At 41.7% G+C, this 13,278-nt stretch overlaps 1 protein-coding gene across 1 annotated transcript in view; it reads right to left on the reverse strand.

Moving 5' to 3' along the window:
• Window positions 1-13,278, reverse strand: part of SLC2A2 (solute carrier family 2 member 2) — a 141,499-nt gene that overhangs the window by 38,113 nt on the left and 90,108 nt on the right. The window contains exon 7 of the mRNA XM_069213027.1: window positions 7,216-7,403. Coding sequence (XP_069069128.1) covers window positions 7,216-7,403 — 188 coding nt within the window. The remainder of the gene's footprint in view (window positions 1-7,215; window positions 7,404-13,278) is intronic.

Genomic DNA, 13,278 nt, shown 5'->3' on the forward strand with positions numbered 1-13,278 from the left:
TTGATATTTTAGGCTCAACCTCATGGTCACTGATTTTAAATGCAACCTCAGACCCCACCTAAATTACCTTAATAGACCATGATTATAAACAACTCTTCCTTAATCACCCATTACAGTGTCAATATCTATATACCGATGTTTTGACTCTGTGGATAATTCTGAGCAAAGGGATGCAAAATAACAGAAATGAAAAAAAGCCAGATAATGCACACTCAAAAGAGGTCTGTGTGTAAAAAGAAGTGCATAGGCCAATCTGGAAGAGCCTTTCTTTTTCCTGTGACCAGAGGCTTATGCAATGTTGACAGCTACAACTTCAAAACTGCTGAACCTACAGTAACACATATAACAATACAGCTAATGTTACAATGCTTGCAAATTAAGTAGACAGCATTGACAGGGAAAACTTGCATACTAATTAACAAAACACTGCACTAAACAAATTAAACTCATTTCCTGGAGCACCATTTTCTTATGCATTCTAGGTTCAAATGGAGATGGAGGGCTGACTTAGAGGAGGGTGGGAACCTTACGGCCTGCCTTGTCCATGGCGGCTGCAGCCTCCGCTCCCCTGTGAAAGACTGTCTGACATATTTACAAGTCCCTGCCAGGCAGGTGGGTATCTCACTGTGTTCAGTGGCACCGCTGCTGCAGCACCTCCATCACATACAGTGAAGCTTGGTTGTTTTTTAAGAATAAATTCCCAAAAAATAAATTTATTTTTGAAAACAAAAAAGGCAATAACCCCTATGCGGAGAGAATGTTTCCCCTGTGCATTGGGGTCATTAAGTGAATTAAATGAGGCTCACCAGATCCTCAATAGGGTGCGACGATATTCACATGACCTGACGGCTCAGTTGCAAATGGACCTTGAAGACAAAATGACCAATGGTGGGGCCAGATCAGACTCTGCCATGAGAAACCAAGTCCTTGTCCTGATCAAAAAAAGGGTGATAAGACAGAAAGGTTGGCCAGGATGGGAGCACCACCAATTTATGCAGGTACTTCCACTCAGCCAAACTCTAAATGACCCATTAAATATTCTGTCCTTCATTAATAATATCTTTTATGTTCACAAGGGACAGCACAGATGTATTAGCACTTTGCGATAATGCAAAGTGACACACAGGGATGCAAAGCAATGCGAATGTATTTACTTTCCAGTACAAAAATGTATTTTGTGCTTAAATGCAAAAAAGCACTTTAATACCCTTGGAGTCACTTTGCATCATGGGAGCGTTATGGGTGTTACAGTGCAAACACATATGGTTTTTGTTGCAAAGCCTGATGTGCTAAAGTTGCCAGACCAGACTTTGAGCTAAAACCAATGTCTCCTTGAAGTACGTGCTAAAAAGAGAAAATGTTTTATTTAAAAAAAAAAAAAACACACAGAACATGTGTGCTGTTGTTCACACATCCAAAAATCCACATCAGAAGGATCCTTCTTTGTTTGTCTAGACATAGGGATAGTTTTGAAAGCTTATGTTTTCTGTACAAATCCTATGCTGGACAGCACAAGGTTGTGCACCGTGAAAAGGAGCCTTTAAGAGTGCATATGCAGGGGATGACAGAAGCAGCAGACCAGTCTTAATAGATGTAGCTTTTCACTTAGTTTACCCTCTTGCACACCATAAAACTGCAAATTCAGTTGTTGAACTGCATTGCATTAAAAATGTGTAAGTCTGGTTTTTCATACTTATAAATGCTTACACTGAAATAGGAAAAACATGTGTTTCTCTGTATTTTTTGAAAGACAAAAACAAAAATTAAATCTTCTTATTATTGTCTTTCTATACCACCAAATCATTAACTCTCGGAAGCTGTACATACTGAGTTCAGACGGAGTAATAAAAGTTTCCCTGTGTGGTGTAAAAAGCTGCAAATGTGTTTATGTGTCAGCACTACAAACATCATATTATGAATGGAGTGTGATGTTTTATCACATGTAGCCATTAAAGGCACTAACCCCATAAAATCATCAAAATAGGAGTGATTTTTTTTGTTAAATAAATGTGTGAATATAATAGTAGTAGCTTCATTTTTTCATCTGGAAAAATTAAACATGAATAAATATCACTAAGGAAAGAAAATAATAGATGTTAGAAATTGCAGAAAATTAGAAGCCCGATATATAATATGCCATAAACTGGTGTAGAATGTACACTGATTTATACATTGATATTATATAGGTAACATATACTAAGTGTTGGGAATCTGCCCTTTCTGCAGGGTCACCATTGATTTTTTTGTGGAACCCTATGTTTGAAGACTAGCGAACTTTGTGCACTTTGCCCATGCTAATCAGTCATGAATTAAATGCTACCAGTGGACTGCAGCACTCATTGTGGCATCCACTGCAGTGACACTGAAAATCATGTCTCCATGCCTACCATTCCAGGCTGGGGCTGAGCAGTTTTAAACTGCAAATTTGACCTATCCCTATAACCCCTTTTTGACAGTCCTACACCTTCCCTTTAAATATTAACAAGCCACTCCTTAGAAGGCTTTATTGCAAGGTGAATGAAATGTTGAAATAGGACATGTAAAAGTTTAGTGTAAAGCATGTCTCCAAAGTGTAAAGATCCTAAAGGCTATTTTCATTGTAGCAGCATTGGCTGTTCCATAGGCAAACACTGAGATACAATATTATGTTAAACAAATGTTATCTCCAGCTGGGAAACAGTTACAATTTTCAATTTTGGACTTTCCGAGTATTTGTTACCTGCCCAATTCAAAGGCAAAGTCTGATATGTAGTAAGGGGTCTTTAAGAAATGTCCTTTCCCTGTCTGAAGTTCCTGGAAGCTAAATCTGCATTTTGCTCCCCCACACTTACTATCAGTAATTAGCATTTTAATAAATGTGAATGCAGTGTGAACTTGCTCCCATGGTCGAGCAATAGGCTGATCTAAATAGACAAAGCTGGCCCACCTGAATATGACAGAATATGTAGGGTGGGAACTGTAAGGATCATTTTTGACAATAAAGTGTCAAATCCTGCTTGAATAACACATCATGCTTGACAGGTCAGTTGAGGTTTTTGTGTGCCACTTGTGGAGCTCTTCAATGATATCTCCCCTGTCACAGGCAAATGTTATCTGACACATGAGTGGGGCCCTTTCATTGTCTCCCAGCCAGATAGGCCTCAACACAATAAGCCTCTTTTTTATATTAAAGTGTAAAAATTCTTCAAATCCTGCTGTACTGGTCTTCTGGGGGTTTCTATACAACACTTGAGGCACACTTCAAAGAACGAAAACAGGATGCCAAAACAATTTGTGTGTATCCTCTGTCTGCTTACTGAAAACCAAGCTTTGTTCTACCAAACATCAGTCTTTGAGGTTGTTGTGGGTACAGGACCTGCCTCAAACTAGAGTTTAGCGTTAGGTGTGGGAGGATAGTAGAAATACCATAGTACACTTCCCACACTCACCCCCAGCCCCCTGAGCCCACGTTTAATGTGGCAGAGGCTTCAGCCACCTTGAAATGCCCTATGTGCATAGGGTTAGCCCAGGAACCTTTACTTAATTGGTTAGGGCATCCCCAGGGTCATTTCCACCCACTAGCCCATGCCAGGCATACTTCTGGAATCTCTAGTGACCCACTTAAGAACACTCCAGGACTGGATGAAGTTCAGAGGAGTACTGAACCTGCAGTCTGCAACCTGAGAAAAGAGGCTGGCCTGCTGTCTTTCTTTTACCCAGGACAAAGAAGTGGACACTAAGATACAGGGATACAATAAGCTACAAGAGCACTTTCCTGCAAATGCCAGGCTGATCAGTGGTAACTGGATCAGGACTAGACTCTACCTGAGACCCTATGAAGTGTCTCTTCTGAGGTCTGGGGTACTCAACTAATGTATTCCTGTGGTGGATTGGGACTTAAAGCGCTAATATCAGAATGTAAAATCTTTGAACAGGACGAACCTGGTTAGTGTGTCCAACCCGCGCTCCAACATGGTGAACTTAAAATTGTACCTATGTCCCAGTTTCCTACTTAAATTAAAAAAAATATTATCTCCAGTTCCCAATTTTGGGATTTTTGTCATTTAGGTGTGATTTTGTTTATTAAATGTTACTCTATTTTTCTAATTCATTGTGGGGTGTTTTCATTGTTTTTCATTTCATTTTAATTAGCCTTTTTTAGTACTGAGTCAATACTTTACAAGTTCCTCCTTACTTTAAGCCTGACATCTGTGTACTATAACTACAAGGGGGTTGAACACTGTATTTATTCAGTGACTTTAGTGGTTCAGCCTGACAAGTATTGTGATTATTACTTGAAGGGGGGTACTTGACCCTCAACTAATAGCCCAATTTCTTACACCAATAATAAATGGTTATCTGGTACAACAACTAATTGATTTGCCTCCAGTCACTCAATTCTTACATATTTCTAATGGCCCACTGATTGGTACAGATGTAACCCTAGGTTTATAGAACAGACCCTCTTTAGTATCAGTATTGGGCTAATACAATCCCTCTAAGGCTTGTCATTTGAACTCCCGTTTAGCACACCAGTCTCATCTGACAGTGCAGGAGTTTAAAAAGTCAGTAATCTGCTGGATTACTCCTTGTTTTCCTGCATGGTTCAGAATTTAATGGCAGTCACAAAAAATCTCAGGCATATTCCAGTCAATGTATGGCAGTCATTTAGTTCCAAGCGGACTCAAACTTTGCAAAATATACTCATGCAGATATTCCACCAAGTGAAAATTAAACAAGAGAACATAATTCATTAATGTGCATTTGCACATATAACTTTTTCCTGTACATGTATAATTTTCCCCATCCCAAATATTTTCATATACACTCTTACTAAAGATAAGGATGTTTCCACACCTCTTCCACTCTTGAAAGACACTTACTTCTCATTTGACAGAAGTACAATTATGTATGATTTAAGGTGGGAAACTACATGTATAATGTTTGTGGACACTCCCATAATTAAACACCACATTTTACAGGTCCACCCCTACTGAAATGCCTGCACTCCTATATGCAACCCTATATGTATGATGTGGGAAATACTCGAAACTTTTCCAATATAATGAGATTACATCAACATATGGAATGTTAAAGTACAAATTGCTTTTTTGCAGACCTAGCTAACAAGTACTTGCTCAAAACCTTTGTGAGTCTGCCATCTACTCTGTAACTTCATGTTTGATACATACAGAATTATTAGTGATTATATTCTAGATTTACACAAATCTGTGAAATATGTTTTTTACTTTTACATGATTATCTATTGTACAACTGGGCTCCCTATATTAGTGAACCCTTGTTTAGGGGCTTTTTCAATTGATTGCATGCGTTACACCAATGAAACAACACTTTTATACTGGTTGCTAGACAATTTGTCAACAGAATTTGCGCTAATCAACCACTACAAAATTCAGATCTCTGTCAGTGCAAATATCCCTTTTACTATGATAGATCATTTCAAATGTAATTTTTTACTGGTCGTTCATTGGAAATGTCCACGAACAAATGCCTGTTCACCAGTGCCACATTTCTCAGTTACTGTTGCAATATATTTAATCATACGCCCTGTAGCAAAATGTATTGAAAATACTATAACCAGCCTTTGTCGAAATTACAAATTAAACTTGTGTGTGCCTGTTACAGATTGAAATGTATGTCTATGCATTGCAACTTGTTCCCACCACAAACTGCTTTGCAGGGCCTGTTCTCTCAGTTTTCTACTGCTGGTCTTTCTAAGACAAAGTGCCTTTAGCTTACTTACAAGTTACTTGTGTCTGTTACCAATATAACCATAATTATATAATGAGCATGCTGAAGCCTATAATTGTCAGGGAAGGTTCTCAGAAAACTGACAGCCAATTGTCACCATGAGCTTGTTAGTGTTTCTTGCCCTGAACTGTGTCCTCAGGGCAGCAGTGGACGTGGCGGACACTGCAAGGTCAAAATTACTATTCTGACTTCAGTCCTAGATTATTCGGGGAATAGTTGCATAACATCAATGTGGTGTGGCGGGTGTCATAGGACATGTGATGTAAATTCTTCTACCTTGATCATCATGGTCAAAGCACGCGTTACGATACCCTGAATTGACCAATACTGATAATGCTTTGCAGAACTGCAAAAAAACAATATCCTGATTAGGAATCAAAACACATTGCAAGATATCAGTATTTATACTAGTGATAAATCCGTGTGGTTTAAGTGCCTGCGGTTTTACTGCTTGTGATAACTTGCCATGCAGCAAAACAGCACGTATTAGCTTTACTTTCAACCTGCTTCTCTTTTGCCTTCGTCCGCCTATATAGTTTTGACGATTTTATAGCAAATTTCTGGACAAAAATGTGTTAACAGTTTTTCTGCATGCCTAAGAGTCCTGGCTTGAATATGTTTTATACATAAAAAAATGCAACACAATCCTGCTAGAATGCCTCCTGAATTCCAGGCAACCCTAATCTTCTTGAATTCTAATCACAACTAGTATCACTAAATCATGGAGGTAGTCATGGTATTATTAGACAATTTCTTTATGTTTTTTTAGCTATCGACTTTGGAGATGGGTAACCAGGTTCGAAACTCGGCGTGGGCTCAACATCCTGTGATTCTGGGCACATCCCTTAATCTCCCTGTGCCTACCAAAAGAAGTGAATGTGCCCTTGTGTAATGCAACTGGTGATCATGTACAGGGCTCCTGTACCTTGGGGTCGAGTTCACGCTATATGAAATTGCTAAAAAAATAATTATGTGGGCTTTCATTCAGCCCTCTTCATCCATTGCTCTGCTGTTGTGCCAGTCAAATTTTTCCACAACCCTCAGCAAAGAAAATAGGGTACACAGCCAATCCGCCTCAGCTATTGGCTGTCCTGACTATGAGTGATGGCATTCTGCTCCTGTCGAGTGTGCACATCCACATAATAAGTCGTACCCCATCAATGGCAGGGAATATATTGTTCCATTTATTGGTGTGCACATCCACTCAATAAGTAATACCATTCAATGGCAGGTAATATTGGTCAATGTGTGCATTTACCTAAAAATGTATGTCTTTGGGCTTTTCATTAATGCTTGTTTTCATACAATGTGCTGCTTCATTAAAAGAGAAATCACATACAAAATATGCATTGGCAAAGCCAAGAGAACATCAACTAACACCAAATGTATTGGCTTTAACAATCCTTGTTTTCTTAATTCGGCTAAAGGCACATTTATTCGTGACAGTTGTTTATATCCACTCACTGCGTTAATTCCAGAAAACTGCTGGGACATGTGGAGCATCAAGGCCACAATGAGTGGCTGTCGGTAACTGGGGGATTTGAAAAGCTGGATGATTGAGACTTTCTTTTCAGTGGCGGCTTCATCCTTCTCTTTCTTCATCTCGGCCATTTCCCGTGAAGGATCGTACTGTCCTCTAAGCTTTTTCAGATCTGGAATAAAATTAGTTGCACCTTCTTAGCCATACAAATCATTTCATGAATGGTCGCTTTCACTGATAACCATATATAAAAATAACAAGTTAAAAAAACAAACTCAAAGCGTTAATGTTCAAATTTGAGGGTAGAATTAAATTCTTGTACTAGCTAGTTCTGGAAAATTTCACACCAGAGATCATCTAATGCATTTGTTTGTAAAACCACAACACAGTGCACACAACTGGATCCAATACAGGCACCGCTCCCAAATAGGATGGGATGTCTGATCAAGGCTTAGGGGAGGAGTTGATAAATAGTTGTAAACTAATATATGCATAAATTACATATATTCCTGGTTGTGATTTCAAATTGAGTGGGTAAATCGAAAATGTTTTTGCAATACACGTGGATAACTAGCAACTGTTGACATTGCTATCTATGAGGGAAGGCTGATCATGAACAAAGCTTCCTTAAGCCTATTTTCCTAACCCTACAAATTCATACCCTAGAGCAGGGGGGGCTCAGTTGGTCCCAGAAGGGGCACCAGGCTCTGGCCAAAAGAAGCATTTCACAGATAAGTGTTTTGTTTTAAGCAGAAACATCTTATTGCATTTTTAAAACGGTAACAGTACTTAACTGCAATGTGCAATGTTTAAATACATCTAGACATATTTAAACATTGCCATCTTTATAAAATATTTGTGAAAAATTCTGAAGGGGGCCCAATGATTTTTATTTTTCAACTGGGGGGCGCTGCATTAAAAAGTTTGGAGACCTCTGCCCTAGAGAATGGGGCCTATTCACAAAGGTATTTTGGAGTACGAAACGTAGAAATTGAGTAGAACTCTTTCACAAACAATTGGACAACTTTGCAAATTGACCCTAAAATATGTACAATGTGAATAAAATGGTAATATTCAAGAATTAACTATATAAAATTAGTACAAACAGAAAGGACTGTGATTGTTCTGCACTTCCACTATGGAATTGGACGTTTTGTGGTCGATTCACAGAGGCAGGTAAAAGTATTAAACAAAATACTCCTGTAGTACTACTTTCCATTCTTATAAATGCTTTTGAGACAGCTCCATCTAGCAGAATATATGTCTTTTATTTATTTTTTGTTTTTTACTTGATGGACCTCAGTCCATCAAAAGGTCATCCATCCACTGTCCCTCGTGGGCCTCACAGAGCTGGCCGTTCACTTATCCCCAGCCCTTAAAAAGCCTCTTATTACCTGTTGAGGGACAAGGGTAAGAGTGGAAACTGGGGAAAATAAAATGGGCACAAAATGCTCTGTTAACCTTTCCTTCTGCTCCTGCCATCATCAACCTTGATGCCAGGGACATAAGAGTTTTGCAAGGGGTATTAAAGTGCAAGCAGAGGGTGCCAGCTTTCTGCCCCCTTCCATGTTTCTTTAAATTGATCCAAAGCATTTCAAGCAATAGACATTGCCACTAAGTAAGGAAGTCCCTCCAATACACTTTCTCTGAAAACTGTGGTAACTGGTGTACTTTCCTATGAGCAACCTAAATGTGCTGAAAGTGTTGTGGAAATCCATTGGCACATATTTCTGAATATAAATTATTTTAAACTCAGTGAGCACATGTACATAACCTTCCCCGACCAATCCTCCGGCACACCCTTCAGAGCCCCAAATATGTATTTTACGTTGAAAACTACAAATGCTTAATCTAGCATCAGAGGCTAAACCTTGCCTTGCACAGTATGCATGTATGCATATATCATGTTATATGAATCAGGATTAAACTAAGTATGCAAGGTTTTCTAGGTGTAAGTCAAATGTACATATGAAAAAAGAAAGCAGGAAATTAGTTTAAGATAAACTCAACTTTGATGCCTGTGTCTGTTCATTGTTTATATGATTTATCAATTGTAATGCTTTACTTTCACAGTATTAAAACAGGTTCCCCTTTTCAGTGATTTAAGACAGCGGTTCCCAACCTGTAGTCCGGGGACCCCTTAGGGTCTGCAAAGCCTCCTCAGGAGGTCCACGACTGCTTCGAAAATTAAATAATCTCAACAGATTAGGTCCTCAGCTTTAAGTAATGACTCAGTGGGGGATCCCTGGATTACAATAATGATTCAGCGGGGGTCCGTGGGCTACTGTAATGATAAAGGTGGGGGAGCCACAGAAGTCAAAAGGTTGGGAACCACTAACTTAAGACATCACTCGCTAAGCAGGTGGAAGAGGCATGCCTATTTTATGCCCTAAACAAAACCCACTGGACTGTAAGGGTCGTCTCTCTGTGTTTAACAGAAGCACACAATGTGACAGGCAATTACATTCAAATATGCATTGTTTAAGGCAGTAAATGCCACCATCTGTGAAGTCATTTTCGTGAACACTTTTTAACACTGCTTCACTTATTGCTGCATTAGAAAATATATGCCGTTCATACCTTTCCATCAATTCCTTTTGTTGGAAAATGGGTTATTGGTAGGGCAGGTAGGTACCTACACCTAGCAACAAGCCACTAACCTCCACATAGGTACAGTTAGGTCTCAGTAAATTAATCCCAGCTCAACCCTTGGTAGCTTGGCAACGAGCGTCAAGGCTTAACTTAGGAGACAAAGTGTAAAGCATTAAAATATCACAAAACAGTAATTAAATAAAACACAGGAAACAGTTTAAAAATCCAAAACCAATTTATAAAAATAGCTTATATTTTTATCTTTAAAATGACACAAAAACGATTAAAATCGGTTCAGGGGAACCGGAGATATGAATTTTTAAAGTATTATTATTTTCTAGCGCTTAGAAACAAAAAGCGCCAATCGGGTCATCTGGTTGCACCAGGACCGGGGCAAAGTCAAACTTTCAGGCCGACCGCGATGGAGCCCTGCTCGGCTACAAGTCGCGGGAGGCCTCGGTTAAAAAGTTACCTTCTGACTTAGTCTCTTTTTTGATGTTTTTCTCCCCCGGGACGAACCTGCCAGTTGAATCCGACCTCCTGGAGCCCTTGTCCGGATACGCGAAGTCGGTTTCCTCGGTGGTGATTTTTACCTTCGGACTTAGTCGTTTTTTCGAGATGAAAATCCTTCGACCGGGGTAAACCTGGATCTTGATCCGACGTCCATGGAGCCCTTCTCGGATACGATGGCTGGGAGGTCCCGGTCAACTTTTTACGTTCGGACTTAGTCTCTTTTTTGGATGTTTTTCTTTACCGGGACGAACCACGAAGTCAGGCCGGGTCGCGGTTGAGGCAAGCCGGCTAGAATTTCCGCGGCGGGTCGGTCCCTCTCTGAAGCTTTTTTCCAAAAATTCTCAAATCTTTTCCAAACTTCTGGGGCTTCACCCAGATGTTCTTTTAAGGTTCTTTTGGGGTCCACAGCTCACCCCAAGGGTCCAGAAATTCTGTGATGGTCCTTGGGGGGTGCGGACTTCAACTCCCAGAATGCACCTGGCGCAAACTCCTTTTGGGCCACTGGGCAGTGGTCAACTGGTCTCTTTTTTAGGAGTTGGTGCAGGGGACTGGATAGCAATTTTTCACCTGTAGCAAACAGGGAGTCCCTCCTTGAACCAGTTGAAGCCAGGCAAAGTCCTTCTTGTGGTGAAGCCCAAGTGTGCAGCTGGTGCAGTCCTTCTGAGTGCAGGGTCCAGGTGCAGGCCAGGGGTCCAGCAGGGCAGTCCTTCTTCTTCTTTAGTTCCTTTCTTGTTGAATTCTGGAGGGGATCTGAGGCGTGGGTGCAGGTCTGCCAGTTTTATCCTTGCTCCTGGGTGAAAAGCAGGGGGGCCCTGGTTCTCCAATCAGGGACAGGGTCGTCCCCCTGTGATGAACACTTCCTGGGAAGTGTGGCAAAAATCCATCCCAGAAGGCAACAGTCTCTACAAATCCAACATGTATGAATCTGATTTTTGGAGGTTACATCTGGCTGAGCCCACCCACTGGTGTGGCTAAAAATCATAAACACACCCCTCTCCTGCCCTCTCCTAATCTAATCAAGGGGGCACCTAATTGTCTGGGGTTGCAGGATGTGGGGGTGTTGCTGGGTGCTGCAAATGTCCTTCTCTGCCTTTGAAGACCAGTTTGGCAGCCCTCCCCCTCCTGCCTCACCATCTGCTGAGGGGAGATTCTCTCCCCCAAGCACATTCCTTTGTGTGAAGCCTGGCCACTTCACACCTCATCAAGGCAGCCTGGCAGAAGCTGCTGCAGGCTGGCCAATCAGAGCACAGCAGCAAAAACAATGCAGAGCTGAAATTGGCAACTTTTTAGGTAAAGTCTAAACTTTTTACCTGGACAAGTTATATTAAATCCAACAACTGGAAGTTGTGGGATTTATTACAACAATCAATTTGATACCACATTCTTGGTATGTAACATTTAAGGAGACTTTAAAATTTAAAATAAAGTCTGCCCATTCTAGCCTATGAAGGCCATTTACTTCAATGAGGGAAAAAACGAATTTGGCTGTTTTTACCTCACCAGGGCTTATAAATCTATTTTTATAAAGTCCCTGCTTATAGTTACATGGCACCCAGCCCTAGGGGCACATAGGGCACACCTTAGGGGTGACTTATATGTAAAAATAAGGTAGTTTAAGACTTTGGAAGTACCTTTAATTCCAAAGTCGAATTTGCATATAACTTTAATTTAAAAGCAGCCAGCAAGGCAGGCTTGCTTTTAAAATGACACTGGGCACCTCAGCAGTGCACCCAGGTGTGCACCACCTATGCTGTGGTCCCTAAACCTACATGCCCTACCATATACTAGGGACTTATAGGTAGGTTAACTTAGCCAATTATAATTAGCCTAATTTGCATATCCATTTTACACAGAGCACAGGCCCTGGGACTGGTTAGCAGTACCCAGGGCACCATCAAAGTCAGGAAAACACCAGCAAAAAGAGGAAAATGGGGGCAAAAAGTTATGGGGCCTCTGCAATCAGCCCTGTTTTCTCACACAACCCCCCCCAGCCCACACACCCAGGAGACTCAGCCCAACCCTGGGAGAGTCTTCCTGGCTTGTTAGGCGAGGAAGACAGTGAAGAAAACTGGCTGTCCCTTTGCAGGGCCTACTCTGCCTTATATCCTCCTGTCAGGGTCACTCCCTATGGGTAGTGAAGCCATCCCAACAGTAAAAGGACCCAACTCAAACTGAAACTTTCCTCTAGGGGGGTCTTCCTCCTTTCTCTCTGCCAACTTGGATAGTGAGGTGCCCACCTCCCCTACTCCAAACTTTGCTAGGGCAACACCTAGCTTACCCAAAGAGGTCACCCAACACTTGAGAAACCCCACCATGACCAATAGGGTCAGGGGGCCTACTTTGCTATTGGCCCTGGGGTCTGCCTCCCAGGCCAAGTACATTGCTGCCAGGAAGGCTAGCACCCAGCAGAGGCTACTGACAGCTGTCAGTACCCAGAACCACAACCTAAGCTCTCCACTGACAGGTGGCTGAGCTGCTTTAGGGGCATCTTTGGGGTCCTGGCACCCCTCTTGCTGTCTAGAGTGGGGGGCTACCACCTCCTGTGGCAGACACCCTCCTTCCACTCTCCCTTCTGTCAGTGCAGGGGCAACACCTTGCATCTGGACAGCTGCCTGACTACTCAGGACTTCCTTGGGGTCAGGTGAGGCCTCACCAGTGCCAACTCTGGGCTCCCCCCTTACTGGGGCAGAAGGCCCTTGGCTCCCTGGAACTCTCTTTAAGAGTGGCCTACCCTTCCTTTTCTTCTTTCCTTTTCTTGGGGACCCCTGTCTCCTAACTGTAGGGACTGACTCCCCAGGACTTTGGGTTGGGGGGGCGCCCTGGGCGACCACCCCATCTGTGACTAGACTCACCTCTGGGAGGTCATTGCCCAGGATACAATCTAGGGGAAGGTCAGCACTGACTACCACCCTAATCCAGTCAAGGATACCCTCCCTCTCTAG

This window comes from Pleurodeles waltl, chromosome 11, assembly GCF_031143425.1.
Source record: "Pleurodeles waltl isolate 20211129_DDA chromosome 11, aPleWal1.hap1.20221129, whole genome shotgun sequence".
NCBI lineage: Eukaryota > Metazoa > Chordata > Amphibia > Caudata > Salamandridae > Pleurodeles > Pleurodeles waltl.